At 42.1% G+C, this 17,489-nt stretch overlaps 1 protein-coding gene across 6 annotated transcripts in view; it reads left to right on the forward strand.

The window, feature by feature from the left end:
- The window catches only part of SSH2 (slingshot protein phosphatase 2), a 306,875-nt gene that overhangs the window by 219,538 nt on the left and 69,848 nt on the right, over positions 1-17,489 (forward strand). For 4 of the 6 annotated variants that reach the window (XM_003277077.4, XM_012503542.1, XM_030800116.1 and 1 more), the window contains 2 exons: positions 6,837-6,940; positions 16,396-16,460. In XM_003277077.4, coding sequence (XP_003277125.2) covers positions 6,837-6,940; positions 16,396-16,460 — 169 coding nt within the window. The remainder of the gene's footprint in view (positions 1-6,836; positions 6,941-16,395; positions 16,461-17,489) is intronic. The other 2 variants (XM_030800117.1, XM_030800118.1) reach the window with 1 other exon arrangement.

Below are 17,489 nucleotides of genomic sequence, written 5' to 3' on the forward strand. Positions count from 1 at the left end.
ATGAGCCATTTCTTCTTGTATGTGTGCATGTGGAACAGTGGTATTTCTATCCAACTGACGTTCAGCAGTTAGGCCAAGTATGTTGTTGCTTTGTTTTGCTTCCTCGACCTTCCTGCTGGTCATGGATGATCACCCTGGCCACATTCTTCAAAGATTATTTCAACCTCGGAACAGTTAAGTATTTTCTTCCCTTAGTTGACCTTTTCCTTCACACTTTGCCCAAGAAGAAACTACCAGTTAACAAATGTCATACTTTAGGAAGTGATTTTGATCAGAAAGGATTGTCACAGAGCACTTTCCCAAATATATTTAAAGCCGAGTGTTCTTTCCTCCATTTTTTGAGACTGAGATGCCACTGCCATTCCCAACAGATATTACAACTTGCTCTACTGTCCAGCCCAGCTGGATTCATCTCAGACATGTTCTTTATCCCCCTCAGTGTAGTCTTTCTGTCTATGGCCTTGTTGGGGAAGGGGTGGGGAAAATGAGTAGAGTTGGAATCCAAATGGATTTCAGTACTTTTCTCTCACTCCTGTACTCTACATTTTTTTTTTTTTGAAATGGAGTTTCGCTCTGTTGCCCAGGCTGGAGCGCAGTGGCGTGATCTCAGCTCACTGCAAACTCCGCCTCCAGAGTTCAAGCAATTCTCTTGCTGCAGCCTCCCAAGTAGCTGGGATTATAAATGTGTGCCACCACACCTGGCTAATTTTTGTATTTTTAGTAGAGACAGAGTTTCATCATGATGGCCAGGCTGGTCTTGAACTCCTGGCCTCAAGTGATCCACCCTCCTCGGCCTCCCAAAGTGCTGGGATTACAGGCGTGAGCCACCACACTCAGCCCCTGTACTCTACTTTTAAATTCTATTCTGTTGAAAAGGTGTGTAGGTAAGACATTGTATTTCATCCGCCATAAACTATATCATAAAGCGAAAACAGCATGGTAGAGAATGATTCGGAGCATAAGTTTTCAAGTCAAATCTAGGTTTGAATCCTTGCTCTGAGGCTTACTAGCTGTATGATTTTAGGCAAGTAACTTATGATCTCTGACCCCTCAGTCTCTTACATGTATATTGGAGGTAAAAATAGTACCTACTTCATAGAATTGTTAGGAAAGTTAAATAAAGTAATGTAAAATGCACCTAGCATACAGTAGTTGAGTTAGCTATTTTTAGCTCATTATATATATATATATATATAATTTCTTAACCAGGGATGACTTTCCCCTCGTTGAGCAAGCAATCTATGGCAAAGAGAAGCATAGATGTTTTTAAGTTATAAAGACTTTGGAGAACTTTACTGTCACGAGTGCTCTATTAGAAAGGTGATCCTGTCATTTTTGTATCAAGCAGCTAATTATTCTCTTTAGATCAAGAAAACAATATTATCTTTATCTCATTCATTCCTTACTGTGGGGGTTCTTAAGTCCTTTGGGGTTATATTTAACTTAGGTATCTGTAATCACATACAAATGACTTCATAGAGTTTACTGCAGTTCTGTTTGTGTGCCAGACTCTACAGAACTAGTCAATTCAGAAACATGAAAAAGTTTTCACCTGCCTTTCTAAAGAACAGATTTTTTTTTTTTTTTTGAAACGGAGTTCCACTCTGTCGTCCAAGCTGGAGTACAGTGGCACAATCTCGGCTCACTGCAACCTCTGCCTCCCAGGTTCCAGCGATTCCCTTGCCTCAGCCTCCCTAGCAGCTGGGATTACAGGCGCCCACCACCATGCCTGGCTAATTTTTTTGTATTTTTAGTCGAGACGGTGTTTCGCCATGTTGGCCAGGCTGGTCTCAAACTCCTGACCTCAGGTGACCTGCCCGCCTTGGCCTCCCAAAGTGTTGGGATTACAGGCGTGAGCCACCACGCCTAGCAAGAACAGACTTTTTAATTAGACAATTGACAACTCCATGTCAATTGAATTTTTAAGCAGCTGTTTCAGGAAGGCATATTTACATAATAAATCTTTTACTATTCTGGCAAGATACACCAACCTTTTACCTTACACAAAAGTATATGTGATTAAATTTACATGTAATTTTCTTGATATGCAAATAAAGCACTTAATTTTCAAGTGGAATTTTATCTACCTAAACTCTGGTGGTGGTTATAAATTTTGTTTTATCACTTCCATGCTATGAATTTTTTTCTGTTATGATAAAGAGATTTTTGTAATCAGCCACACACTTATTTCTGGTCCCCTTGTGACCAACAGAATGTCACTTTTTTGATAACTGAGGGGTCATAACTTGGGGCCACGGAATAAAGAGGATTGATTGTACCATCCAGGTTGTCTGCCCTGAGTCTCTGGGAGCCTATACCGCACCTATTATAATAGTATTAAATAGTAATCTCGGGCCGGGTGTGGTGGCTTATACCTGGAATCCCAGCACTTTGGGAGGCCAAGGTGGGCGGATCACTTAAGGTCAGGAGTTGCAGACCAGCCTGGGCAACATGGTGAAACCCCGTCTCCACTAAAAATACAAAAATTAGCCAGGTATGGTGACGTATGCCCATAGTCCCAGCTGTTCGGGAGGCTGAGGCATGAGAATCGTTTGAGCCTGGGAGGCAGGGGTTGCAGTGAGCCAAGATCTCACCATTGCACTCCAGCCTGGGCAACAGAGCAAGACTCCATCTCAAAAAAAAAAAAAAAAATAGTAATCTCTTGGCCTACCTTGTGCAATTTGTTCCATCAGAAAAGTTTATTGACATTTGTGTTTCAAATAGGAAAGCCTCTTTTCTCTTATATGTGAATTTGTGATACTTATACTATATGTGAGTTTGACTCCTGGCCTTTCTTTTATAATCAGGAGTTTCTGGAGTCCAGGTGGCTTTGAACTAACCAACAGCCCTTGTCCAGCTCCTTAGCCCTTACTTTGAGAAAGCCCTGCATTCATTTTAAATAACACATTTAGATATGCTTTAAAGCAAGAATGTACTTACATATGTTTTAAAGCATAAGCAACAAATGTATCTATAAAAAAACAGTTTTGCTGAACCCCCAAAACCAGGAAGTTCTTAAAATAGAGTTTGTCAAAGAGAAACTACCTATCTCACAAAAGGAGTGACTGAAGTATGTTCAGTTGTTTTAAACTCTTCAACAAATACACACACTTCTTTTGTAGATGTAGCAAACTGCTTTGTTTACTGGAACCCACAGTGTCCAAAGCTGTTACTTTGCCTGGTGAATAGGTAGAATATTTAGCCTTTATTTTTAAAATGTTTTCATTTAGTAAAGCAGCAGTTGCTGTGTTGGCAAAAGTGTGAATTTCATTTCCTGTCTGTGGTGTAGCCCACTCATCCTGTCACTCAGACATTTTGTTTTAGGTTGTTCCCGTAATGTGAGTGGAACAGTGACCCACAGTAGGGTGGCATGTGAACACCACGGATGTAACAAGAGACAAGGCTTGTGCAACAGACCACAATGCTTTATTTAAAGATGAAAACAAAATAAAATCAAGGCACCGCCACCCCCAGCCAGCATGAAAATTTTCAAAGTGACATCTGTGGATTCTTTTGTTTTTAGAAGACGTGTTTCAGTCTATTTGGCAGGTTACCTCAAAGGTTTTATTAGCTTCATGGACTTTATTAAAGGATAAAATTGAATCAATGTCTGATAACATTATAGAGGTAATTTAACTTCATTTGCTAATCTATCATCAAACATTTTAAAGTCCATTAATCTGCCACATATATTGAGTTATATAATGATTATTTTTACATGTGAGACTTGTCCTAAATTACAATTTCTGCTACAGTGACAGGACAGACATACAGTGTGGCAAAGACCGGGGATAAATTCATTCATCCATCACCTATTGTTCAAGCAGCTAATATGTGCCTTACACTATTTCCAGTGCTGAGGCTACAGTGATGCACAAAATTAAGTCCTTGCCCTCTTGGAGCTTATATTTTACTATAGGAAGGTAACCACAACAGGTATACACGTGAATAAATATAATTTTAGTTTGTGATGAATATTCTGAAGGAAACAAAACAGAACAACAGGATAGAGTATGATTGGAATTGGGGGAAGGAGCAGTGATATTGGAGCTGAGACTTACATAATGATAGGCCACAAGAAAAGTATTCCAAGTAGAGAACAGAAAGCACAAAGGCCCTCAAACATCGAAGAAACAGAAAGAAGAATCATAGATCATGGTAAACAAAAGGGAGATGATATAAGATCAGAGGAGTAGTCCTGTAGGATGTTACAGGTCCTTGAAGACCAAGCTAAAGACTGGTTTTTTTTATTTATAAGTACAAAAGGAAGCCTTTGGAGGGTTTTAAGCAGGGAAGTGACACTGTATGATCTATATGTTTTTTAAGTCACTCTGGTTGCTGTTTGGTGAGTAGATAATCGAGGGCAGAAGTGGTTGCAGATAGACCTGTTAAGAAGGTTTTTTTTGATACAGCACCTGGGGTTTGTTTCACTTTAGGGCAAGGTAAAATGGGTGAGGATGTAGAAGAAACAAAATTTGCCACAAATTAAAGCTCAAATGTGATGGGAACATGGGGGCTTTATCATAGTGTTCCCTCTACTTTTGTGTATGTTTGAAATTTTCTGTAATAAAAGGCTTAAGAAAAACTTTTTAAATAGTGGTCCAAGTAAGGAATGATGGTGCCATGGACCAGTGTGATAGTGGTGATAGGGATAAGTGGGCAGGTTCAAGATATATTTGAAAGTAAAGCTCACAGGACTTGCTAATGGATTAGATATATATTATAGGAAGGAAAGACACTAAGGATGACTATTAGGTGTTTTGCCTAAACAACTGGGAGAATGAGGCTGGAGAACGAGGCCAGAGATTGACTTGAGTGTGTGGGAGCTCGAGAATTTAGTTTTGTCAACATCAATTTAACATGCCAAGTAAGATTTCCAAGTGGAAATATTGAATAGACAATGTCACTTACAATCCGCTAGCTAACCTTTAATAGCGGTACTATACTCAAAAGCAATTTAGAATCCTCTATTAGGTATTTCTAAACTTGGCCATTCGTGAGTTAAGTTCTATCCTTTAAGATTCTGTGAGAAACTTGATGGATAACTTGAAAGGCTTATTTAGTTTATTGATATGAAATAATTTAGATTTATTTTCTGGTTATTTGTGGGTATCCACTAGTTTTTGTGTTTTGCTTTTTTTTTTTTTTTTTTTTTAGAGAGAGTCTTGATCTGTCGCCCCAGCTGGAGTACAATGGCGCCATCATAACTCACTATAATCTCGAACTCCTAGGCTCAAGTGATCCTCCCACCTCACCCTCCTGAAGAGCTAGGACTACAGGCATGTGATACCACCCCCAGCTATTTTTAAAATATTTAAAAAATATTTTTTAGAGATGGAGTCTCACTGTGTTGCCTAGTCTGGTTTCAAACTCCAAGACTCAAGCAATCCTCTTGCTTGGCCTCCCAAAGCACTGGGATTACAGGCATGAACCACTATGACCAGACCAGTAATTGTATTTTGAATAGCCGCTATCCTCAGCAGTAATTCTCCGCCTATATTATCATCTTGTGAATGACAAACTCCAGTAGGTTAAACACACTTCCTGCGTACTACTTCTTTTCACTGAGTATGGGGATACAAGTTGGCAGTAGTAAAATTTTGAGGTAACACTTTACTGTTGTGTATATTTTACACATAAATTTTTTTTGCAAACTTTGGACCTATTACTAGTAGCTAAATATTGTAACATACTTCACATCTAATCAGGACAGTATTGAAACATCATTACTGATAACCTTCTACTAATCTACTTATAATAACTAATATTTATTAAGGGCTTTTTACTGTATACTAGGCACCACTTTAAGAAGCTCTGTTCTCATTGGCTTTTCACAACAACTTCATTTTATTATCCCTGTTTTACAGATAAGGAAATTTAGGCCTACTCTGGTAGGAAGAAGTAAAGCCAGGATTCAAACTCAGGCATTCTAGTTTCAGAGCCTCCGCTCTTAACTGCTGCTATGTAATGTATATAGAATATTGTAAGTTTTGGCTGGGCGCAGTGGCTCACATCTGTAGTCCTAGCACTTTGGGAGGCCGAGGAGGGTGGATCACATGAGGTCAGGAGTTTAAAACCAGCCTGGCCAACATGGTAAAACCCCATCTCTATTAAAAATACAAAAATTAGCTGGTCATGGTGGCTCGCTCCTGTAATCCCAGCTACTCAGGAGGCTGAGGCAGGAGAATTACTTGAACCTGGGAGGCGGAGGTTGTTGCAGTGAGCCAGGATCACACCACTGCACTCCAGCCTGGGCAACAGAGTGAGACTCCATCTCAAAAAAAAAAAAAAAAGAAAAAGACAAAAAAAAGAAAAGAATATTGTAAGTTTTGTTTCAGAAAACTTGTCTAGAGGCCGGGCACGGTGGCTCACGTCTGTATTCCCAGCACTTTGGGAGGCCGAGGTGGGCAGATCATTTGAGGTCAGGAGTTTGAGATCATCTTGACTTACATAATGAAACCCTCTCTACTAATATACAAAAATTAGCTGAGTGTGGTGGTGGGTGCCGGTAATCCCAGCCTACTCGGGAGGCTGAGGCAGGAGAATCGCTTGAACCCAGGAGGTGGAGGTTGCAGTGAGCCAAGATCACGCCACTGCGCTGCAGCCTGGGTGACAGAGCAAGACTCCCTTTCAAAAAAGAAAAAGAAAGAAAACTTGTCTAGATTAGGCAGGAGCGTATGAGTGAGTAACCACAGCCTCTCTTGATTATGTTTTTACTTCATTCTGTGAAGTTGGGACTTTGGAATAGAGAAGAGAGAATCCTAAAGTGGTTATCCTTCCTACTCTTTGATTTCCTTTCCTAAGTAATTTATTTTCTTTTGACTTTTTCCTTTTAGCATCAGCGAGAGCTTTCTAACTGTCAAAGGTGCTGCCCTTTTTCTACCCCGGGGAAATGGCTCATCCACACCAAGAATCAGCCACAGACGAAACAAGCATGCAGGTAATGCTCGCATATACACTATTTCTTTCTTGGTAACTATATCTTTCGTTACATTCTAAAAGGCTGACTACCTCATCCCCATCTCTTCAGAAGTTCTTTAATGGTGAAAGAAAGCATTGTACTGGGCTGTAATGACTTTTACCCTCACAGACCATTTTTTTTTAGCACTTCGCAAAAAGCCTTTTACACATAGTAGATGTGCAATACATTTTTGTTGAAATAATAATAAGACGGTACCAAAATACTCCAATGAAGTTATATGGAACTTCTCAGTTAAGATTGGGGTTGTTTTGTTTTGTTTTGTTTTTTTGAGATGGAGTCTTGCTGTGTCACCCAGGGTGGAGTGCAGTGGCACGATCTCAGATCACTGCAACCTCCACCTCCTGGATTCAAGCGATCCTCCTGCCTCAGCCTCCCAAGTAGCTGGGACTACAGGCGCCCACCACCACGCCTAGCTCATTTTTGTATTTTTAGTAGAGACAGGGTTTCACCATGTTAGCCAGGCTGGCCTCGAACTCCTGACCTCAGGTGATCCAGCTGCCTCAGCTTGCCAAAGTGCTGGGATTACAGACTCGAGCCACCGCGCCCAGCCAGGGTTGTTTTTTTTTTTTTGAGACAGACCCTCACTCTGTCGCCCAGGCTGGAGTGCAATGGCGTAATCTCAGCTCATTGCAACCTCCGCCTCCTGGATTCAAGCAATTCTCCTGCCTCAGCCTCCCAAGTAGCTGGGACTACAGGCATGCACCACCACATGCAGCTAATTTTTGTATTTTTAGTAGAGATGGTGTTTCACCATGTTGGCTAGGCTGGTGTTGAACTCCTGGCCTCAGGTGATCCACCCGCCTCAGTTATCCAAAGTGCTAGGATTATAGGCGTGAGTCCCCACGCGTGGCCTTCAGTTAAGGTTTTGAGTGTTCAGGTTGAAAATGTTCAGGTGGACCAGGCACATTGGCTCACAGATGTAATCCCAGCACTTTGGGAGGCTGAGGCAAGAGGATTGCCTGAGTCGAGGACTTTGAGACTCGCCTGGGCAAGATGGTGAAATCCCATCTCTACAAAAAAAAAAAAAAAAAAAATTAGCCAAATGTGGCCGGGCGCAGTGGCTCACACCTGTAATCCTAGCATTTGGGGAGGCCGAGGCAGGCGGATCACCTGAGGTCAGAAGTTCGAGACCAGCCTGGCCAACATGGTGAAACCCTGTCTCTACTAAAAATACAAAAATTAGCTGGGTGTAGTGGCACACTGCTGTAATCTCAGCTGCTCTGGAGGCTGAGGCAGGAAAATCACTTGAACCTGGGAAGCAAAGGTTACAGTGAGCCAAGATCATGCCACTGCACACCAGCCTGGGCAACAGAGCAAGACTACACTTCAAAAAAAGAAAATTAGTGACGTGTGGTGGTGTACACGTGTGGTCCCAGCTACCTCGGAGGCTGAGGTGGGAGGGTCACTTGAGCCTGGGAGGTTGAGACTGCAGTGAGCCATCTTTGCACCACTGCACTCCAGCCTTGGTGACAGAGTGGGACCCTGTCTCAAAAAAAAAAAAGAGCCAGGCATGGCTCGCATCTATGATCCCAGCACCTCGGGAGGCTGAGGCAGGTGGATCACCTGAGGTCAGGAGTTTGAGACCAGCCTGGCTAACATGGCGAAACCCCATCTCTACAAAATATACAAAAATTAGGCCAGGCACGGTGGCTCACGCCTGTCATCCCGGCACTTTGGGAGGCCAAGACAGGCGATCACAAAGTCAGGAGATCAAGACCATCCTGGCTAACATGGTGAAACTCCGTCTCTACTAAAAATTTAAAAAAAAATTAGCCGGACATGGTGGCGGGCGCCTGTGGTCCCAGCTATTCAGGAGGCTGAGTGAGGAGAATGGTGTGAACCCGGGAGGCAGAGCTTGCAGTGAGCCGGGATCGCACCACTGCGCTCCAGCCTGTGCGACACAGTAAGACTCCATCTCAAAAAAAAACAAACAAACAAACAAACAAAAATTAGCAGGCATGGTGGCGTGCACCTGTAGTCCCAGCTACTCAGGAGGCTGAGGCAGGAGAATTGCTGGAACCTGGGAGATGGAGGTTGCAGTGAGCTGAGATTGTGCTACTACCCTCCAGCCTAGGCGACAGAACGAGACTCCATCTCAAAAAAAAAAAAAAAAAAAGTTTAGCTGTTCCCTTGAATCTTATTCAGAGTTACTTCAGCTAATCAAAGATTCAATTTCTGATTTCTTTCTGCTGTCTAGTGATGGTATGAGGAGGAGAATGATACATGGTATGAGGAGGAGAATGATACAGAATATACTAAGATAAACTTTTTGCTGTGATAATGAGTCATTATGTCACATATTGAAATGCCAGTGTCTGCTACTTGAATGTATACACTAAAAGGCTGGAAATTTAACCCAGAGGAATCATCAAATGTTCACATAGGAATGAGTATAAGACTCTCCTTCCTTCCTTCCTTCCTTCCTTCCTTCCTTCCTTCCTTCCTTCCTTCCTTCCTTCCTTTTCTTTCTTTTTCTTTCTTTCTTTCTTTCTTTCTTTGCTTTCCTCCCTCCCTCCCTCCCTCTGTGGCCCAGGCTGGAGTAAACTCGGCTCGCTGCAGACTTCCTGCGTCCGGCTCCCGTGATTCTCCTGCCCTGGCCTGCCGGCTGCCTGGGATTGCCACCGCGCGCCACCACCCCTCCCTGGTTTTTCTCCTTTGGCTGGAGGCGCGGTTTTGCCATGTCGGCCAGGCTGGTCTCCAGCTCCTGACCTCCAGTGTTCTGCCCGCCTCGGCCTCCCGAGGTGCTGGGACTGCAGACGGAGGCTCGCTCATTCGGTGCTCGGTGTTGCCCGGGCTGGAGTGCGGTGGCATGGTCTTGGCTCGCTGCAGCCTCCGCCTCCCAGCCGCCTGACTTGGCCTCCCAGGGTGCTGGGACTGCAGCCTCTGCCCGGCTGCCGCCCCGTCTGGGAGGTGGGGAGCGTCTCTGCCTGGCCGCCCATCGTCTGGGTTATGAGGAGCTCCTCTGCCCAGCCGCCCCGTCTGGGAGGTGAGGAGCGCCTCTGCCGGCCGCCCCGTCTGGGAGGTGAGGAGCGCCTCTGCCGGCCGCCCCGTCTGGGAGGTGAGGAGCGCCTCTGCCCGGCCGCCCCGTCTGGGAGGTGAGGAGCGCCTCTGCGCGGCCGCCCCGTCTGGGAGGTGAGGAGCGCCTCTGCCCGGCCGCCCCGTCTGGGAGGTGAGGAGCGCCTCTGCCCGGCCGCCCCGTCCGGGAAGTGAGGAGCCCCTCTGCCCAGCCGCCACCCCGTCTAGGAAGTGAGGAGCGTCTCTGCCCGGCCACCCCGTCTGGGAAGTGAGGAGCACCTCTGCCCGGCCGCCCCGTCTGGGATGTGGGGAGCGCCTCTGCCCGGCCGCCCCGTCTGGGAGGTCTGCCATGGAGGCCAGAAGCAATGTGGGGGCTGGATGTGGTGGCTCACGCCTGTAGTCCCAGTACTCTGGGAGGCTGAGGCGGGTTGATCACTTGAGGCTAGGAGCTGGAGACCAGCCTGGCCAACATGGCGAAACATATGAAAAATACAACTGTCAAACCAACCAACGAACCAAGCGACAACAAAACAGGTCTACCCTGGAGTCATACTCTAATTTTTTCTATTTTCCTCCCTTTCTGATCCTTTATCCCACTTTCTTTTTCTTCCTCTTCCTTCTCCTTCTTCTTTGTCAAATAGAGGATTGAGTTATTATCATTGATCCATACAAAGTCCCTCTCTCATTTATTTTCTTTAATTCCCACCCCCCATTTCTATTCCCCATCTTCCCATGTGCAACCTTCCTAATATGTTTGATATGCATCTTTTTGTTCATATGTACTTTTAGAAAATGTTTATTGTTTTGTGTGCAAAAAAAAATAAAATAAAAAGAGAAGGCTGGGCGCGGTGGCTCACGCTTGTAATCCCAGCACTTTGGGAGGCCGAGGCGGGCGGATCACGAGGTCAGGAGATCGAGACCATGGTGAAACCCCGTCTCTACTAAAAATACAAAAAATTAGCCGGGCGTGGTGGCGGGCGCCTGTAGTCCCAGCTACTCGGAGAGGCTGAGGCAGGAGAATGGCATGAACCCGGGAGGCAGAGCTTGCAGTGAGCCGAGATTGTGCCACTGCACTCCAGCCTGGGTGACAGAGCAAGACTCCGTCTCAAAAAAAAAAAAAAAAAAAAAAAGAGAGAAAAAAAATGCAGAAATTAGAGCAAAGAAACAAAAGTTTATATAAATTTCATAAATGAGATGATTCATTTACAAATAACCATCAAATATTTCCATAAAGCATGCTTTCTAGCTATGATAGATTGAAGAGACATTTGAACAAATTGATTAGTATACTCCCAATTTTAGTTTTCTTTGTAATGCCCCAGCATTAAAAACTTTGAAACAACTTAATAAATAAAAAAAAAAGACTCTTGTTTTGAAATATCAACTAACAGTAGTATATGCATTGTATTCTTTTATATTGGATTTCTCTAAAATCAGGAACACCTGTGGTGATGAGGTTTTAAAAGAACCATAGAAAATGTGTCTTAGGGAGAGAGATCTCCAGGTATAGGATACCCACAGTTTAAGAAGATAACCTGATGCTTCTCTTCTATCGGCAGACCTTATTTATCATTTTGGGGAAAAAAAATAAAAGTCAGCCTTAGGACACTAATCCTGATCGACAGTATAGAAAGAGGTGATTGCTTGTTGTCATAAATGTGCCACTTTGACCACTTATGATCTCCAGGAGTGAAAAAAATTGTAATTACTAAGAAAGGAACAAAGACTACGATAACCTTAAGTGTTTAGGTCAGAGGTAAAAGCCAAAAATATTGGATCCCATTGAGCCAGTAGCTGAGCATAGCTTTAGTCAAGATAATCTTGGCTATTTTAGTGGCTGCCCTACTAATTTTTTGGGCCTTCACCTAGTTGCAACTGTGGCAGCTGAGAATTGTAATCCGTTTTGTTTGGACAATATTTTCCTCCTACCAGAACTTTCTAGCCATGGAAAATTTTTTAGAGTAAGGGAAGAAATAACCTATTTTGGAAATTAGCTTGGATTACACTTTCTAAAACCTTCCTCCCCAGTGCCCAGTATCAGAGGTCGGGTAGGGGAGGACGCTTCCCCAAAATACTTGAATGTGCGGAAGAAGTATGCCTGCTAAGCTTTTTATTTCTTTTCAGTGTGGATATTTGTCCCTTACAGTAAAAAGAAGACAAATTATTGGTTTAAATCCAGTTTGTCTGACTAGAATATTGGGCAAATTACTCTATGGCATGTAATAGTTAATGGGGTCAGTGGCTTTTAAAGCTCCTGGCACTGGTTGGCATTTTTCTTTGGTCAGACTTCTACATTCAGCTGCCACCCAGGTTTCTACTTGACATTGTTCACTTAGCTTTCCTCATACTAAAAAGAAAAGCAGATTTAACACAAGCTGAATGGACTTGATTTGTGATCCAGACCGGAACAGATGAGGCAGTGCGAGTATAAACGAAGCTTATAAAAGCCAGGCTGTCACATAAACTGAAGCTGCCTTGGCCAAGCCCACAGTAACTGCAAGTTGATGGCAGAATTGAGAGCAGATCAAGGGCTTAGCTTGTCTAGTTGTACTTCCTTATGCATGTTTCTTGAACTAGTTAGAATTTTTTAACTGGGCTGCATTTGAAATATCCAAATACTATTTTGCAATCAAAGAAGGGTATTATGGGTGAATGTCTGCCAGTATTTTAAATGGAAACAATGAAAAGTCTATAAAATCCAATAGAAATTTGAAATTTAGCTCCTAGAAATGAAGTATATGGTGGGGAAATGTAGAGAAGGTTATCTTAATGCTATATCAATATATTGCCTTCTGTTAGACTCTGTGAAGAACGGTTGCCCAGTAGGAAATGATATGCAGTTTGCTCAGAGCAGTACTTTTTGCAGCTAACAAACCTGAGCTTCCGACTCACATAAGAAGGCTTACTTGAGTAGGACTCCTGATTTTTGTCTGAGCTTCAAATAAGACAGCTGAATCTTTGGTCCAGTAGTGTTTGGAGTGGGGACTTTGGGCTACTATTTAGGGTTCTCCTCCAGAAGTTCTCCATCCTAAAAATCCTTTCCTCTGGTTATTTCTACTGGTAGGACAGAAGGGAACTTAATTTTAAAGAAGCTCAGCCCTGGTGCAGTGGTCTTGCTTGTAATCCCAGCATTTTGGGAGGCCAAGGCAGGCAGATTGCTTGAGCTTAGGAGTTCGGGACCAGCCTGGGCAACATGGTGACACCTCATCTCTACAAAAAATACAAAAAATTAGCCAGGCGTTGTGGTGCACACCTGTAGTCCTGGCTACCCTGGAGGCTGAGGTGGGAGGATTGCTTGAGCCTAGGAGGTCACAGCTGTAGGGAGCTGTGATAGCACCACTGTACTGCAGTCTGGGTGGCAGAGTAAGACCCTGTCTCAAGAAAAAAAATAAAATAAAAATTATCCTCAGCTGCTTAATTCAGTTGCAACTTGTAACTCTGGTAGCTTTTCACTGTTTATACCTAACACTTTGTCTCCTCATACTTGTTCTTTTATTTTTTGTTTAACAGCTTTATTGAGATATAATCTACATATCATATAATTCACCCAGTTTACTCATTTAAAGTGTACATGCATTGGTTTTTAGAATAGTCACAGAGTTGTACAGCCATTACCACAATCTAATTTTAGAACATTTTTATCGCCCTGAAAATAAAGCTGATATCCATTAGCAGGCAATCCCTATTTCTCTCACCCTCTCTCCCAGCCCTAAGCAACCACTAATCTACTTTCTGCCTCTGTAGATTTGCCTATTCTGGATGTTCTGTAAATGGATTCATATAAATGGGTTTGTGAGTTAGGCTCCTTTTACTTAGCATGTTTTCAAAGGTCATCCATGGTATAGTATGTATCAGTACATCATTCCTTTTTATGACCAAATAATACTACATTTTGTGGATAATACCACATTTTATTTATCCATTCATCATTTGATAGACATTTGAGTTGTTTCCACTTTTTTGCTGTTATGAATAATGCTGTATATACATGTGTGTACAACTTTTTGGGTGGACATATGTTTTCGTTTCTCTTGGGTTTATGCATATGAGACTTAGATTGTGTCCCTGGCCTTGAAATGTAGTAGAATGGATCTGGCCAAACATAATGACTCTCCATTTTAATTTTGAAAATTGAAAGATTCTGCAATATGGAATTAATTGGTCAGAAGCCAGCAGTGAAAACCATCCTTTTTGGTTTGGGGTGAGGGAGGTTGTTTGGTTTTTGTTTATTTATTTATATTTAAATATAAGGTCTTGCTCTGTCACCCAGGCTGGAGTGCAGTGGCATGATCACAGCTCACTAGCCTCAAGCAGTCCCCCGCCTCAGCCTCCCAAAGTGCTGAGATTAAGAAAACTGTTCTGTATGAGAAGGAAAGGGAGAAGAAAGGAAAGGCTTTCAGACTTGCTGACCATTTAAACAAATGCACCAACCCATTTGCCAACCTACTTTTTTTCTTCCTGCCTCTATCCACTTCTTGTACATAATAGTATTTCATCTCATAATTAACAGCTATTAGTTAACTGAAGGAAAATTATGTAGATTTCAAGACCAATGTGAGAACAAGTTATACTGGCATTCATGGTTATGTGACTATGTCAGTCACCTTAGACTTTAATAAGGGCAAGATCTGAGTGGGCAAGAATGAGGTTTTTTTGTTCACAGATTTTCATAATTTATGATAGTACATTATTTATCTCCTGCTATCTAAAGCCTCAGATTTCCTAGGAATATGAGGAAATTTATAATAGTTAAAACAAAGAAATTTCAACTTAGTTTGACAAAATGTATAAGAACAAGTGAAGATTCAAATAATGGTTGGCCATTTTAAATAACCTAATAATATGTTCAGGAGAATATATATCCCTTATGTGGCATACTTAATATATACTCTCATTGGCCAGGCACGGTGGCTCATGCCTGTAATCCCAGCACTTTGGGACGCTGAGGCAGGCAGATCACAAGGTCAGGAAATCAAGACCATCCTGGCTAACACGGTGAAACCCGTCTCTACTAAAAATACAAAAAATTAGCCAGGCATGGTGGGGGGCACCTGTAATCTCAGCTACTCGGGAGGCTGAGGCAGGAGAATGGCATGAACCCAGGAGGCGGAGCTTGCAGAGCCGACATCGCGCCACTGCACTCCGGCCTGGGCGACAGCGAGACTCTGTCTCAAAAAAAAATACACACACACACACACACACACACATGTATATACATATACATACGTGTGTGTGTGTATATGTTTTTGAGACAGTCTCACTCTGTCGCCCAGGCTGGAGTGCAGTGGTGTGATCTCAGCTCTGCAAGCTCTAGCATGGGTTTTAATTTTTTTTTGAGACAGAGTCTTGCTCTGTTGCCCACAGTGGAGTGTAGTGACTGATATTGTGAGAGTATATATACATACACACACATACTCACACATGTATATATATATTTATATGTATGTATATGTATAAATATATATATTATATGTAAATATACATGTATAAATAATATATAATAATACATATAATTATTATATAATAATAATACATGTGTAAATATATGTATAAATATGAATATATATTTACATATATGGATATTATGAGAGTATACCCACATATATGTGTATATATGTATGTATATGTATATACATATATGCATATGTATATACATATATACGTGTGTATATATATTTTTTGAGACGGAGTCTCGCTCTGTGTATATATATATATATATATATATATATATACATAGATACGTGTGTGTGTGTGTGTGTGTGTATATATATATACTCTCATTATAATATCAGTCACTACACTCCAGCGTGGGTGACAGAGCGAGACTCCATCTCAAAAAAAAATTAATAATATCAGTCACTAATATGAAAATCGTTTTAAACTATTGACCTTATTCTAGGGAGAATCCAAAAGTCTTCTTAGGTCACATGCAACCAAAGCATATGATTATAGAAATAGGAATGAAAAAATGGTTAGGTTTTTAAAAGTTATGGATAATTCGTCTAACACTGCACTACTACACCCATTTTCAAAGTGCCCTCATTGCTACCTTCAGTGGGCCTGAAAACAGCCAGTGAGTGCTACCTCTGCCTAACATCTCACCAACAAGTCTCTCATCAACATCCACCATAATACAAAACTGAGACTGGTCTCAAGTGTACCTTTCATAGGACAGACATAAATTTTAATGTCGTATAGACTAAAAGCAAATGTATTAAGATGCAGTCTAGCAGTCTGTCCATTTTAAAAGAAGTCAATAATCATTTAATTTCTATGTCTAATTAGAGTCCTTTAATGAATCAGAACTTTCTTTTACAAAAGTCACTAAGGTAGAAGGAATCCTCTCTGTCAACATTAGAATGGAGAATAATTATCCTTTGGTTTGTAAATTTCACCAGGTGATCTCCAACAGCATCTCCAAGCAATGTTCATATTACTCCGCCCAGAAGACAACATCAGGCTGGTAAGTTAGTGGTGTCATCATAATTTTCTCCTCAAAAGACTATCTAAGATAGCCAAAATTGAACAGTCATTTTTACATCCCAACACAGTGCTGAGAACTATGTGAAGCAAGAGGGAAGATAATGTGGAGTGTTATGAAATAATTTGATGGTTTAAGACTGTTGGTAAGCACCAATTTGTAAGTTATTAACTATAATAACAATTGAAGTTCAGAAAATGGAGAAAAACCTTGGGGATTTGACCTAGATTAGGAAGGTTTATGTAGTCAGTGGAGCTTGAGCTGACTCTTGAAAGATGATGAGATTTGGATTGGTAGAAAGAAATTATTCTAGATAAGGACTTAACAACAAGCAAAAACACACATAGGGAAGGATAAGGAGGGGGAGTGAAATGGCCAAAGATTGATGCTGGCTTCAGACTCAGGAGATGTGGACTTAGGTCCTTACTAATCATACGATACTGGACAAGTTACTTTACCCCATCTGTGCCAATTTCCTCATCTCCTGACTACCTCTCACGTTGAGAGGGTCAACTGGACATGAAAACATACTGCATAGTGCAAAATGCTGTCTAAGTATGGGGATTATTATTATTATTGGTAAGATAGAGACTAGAAAACAAGGCAGGCAATATGGATTTAGTGCTGTAAACTGGAGGTCTCAAACTGGCAGTGTATAGGCCAGAGATACATTTTCTTTGGATCACAGTGTTTTTTAAAAAAAATGTAAGCCAGAATTTTAAAGTTAGGTGAGGTCTAGCATGGGTTCTTAATTTACCATAAGCCTCTTTGTGAGACGGAGTCTTGCTCTGTTGCCCAGGCTGGAGTGCAGTGGCACAATCTCGGCTCACTGCAACCTCCGCCTCCCAGGTTCAATCAATTCTCCTGCCTCAGCTTCCCGAGCAGCTGGGACTACAGGCGCAAGCTACCATGCTCAGCTAATTTTTGTATTTTTGGTAGAGATGGGGTTTCACCATATTGGCCAGGCTGGTCTCAAACTCCTGACCTCGTGATCCACCCACCTTGGCCTCC

This window comes from Nomascus leucogenys, chromosome 19, assembly GCF_006542625.1.
Source record: "Nomascus leucogenys isolate Asia chromosome 19, Asia_NLE_v1, whole genome shotgun sequence".
NCBI classification, from domain to species: Eukaryota; Metazoa; Chordata; class Mammalia; order Primates; family Hylobatidae; genus Nomascus; species Nomascus leucogenys.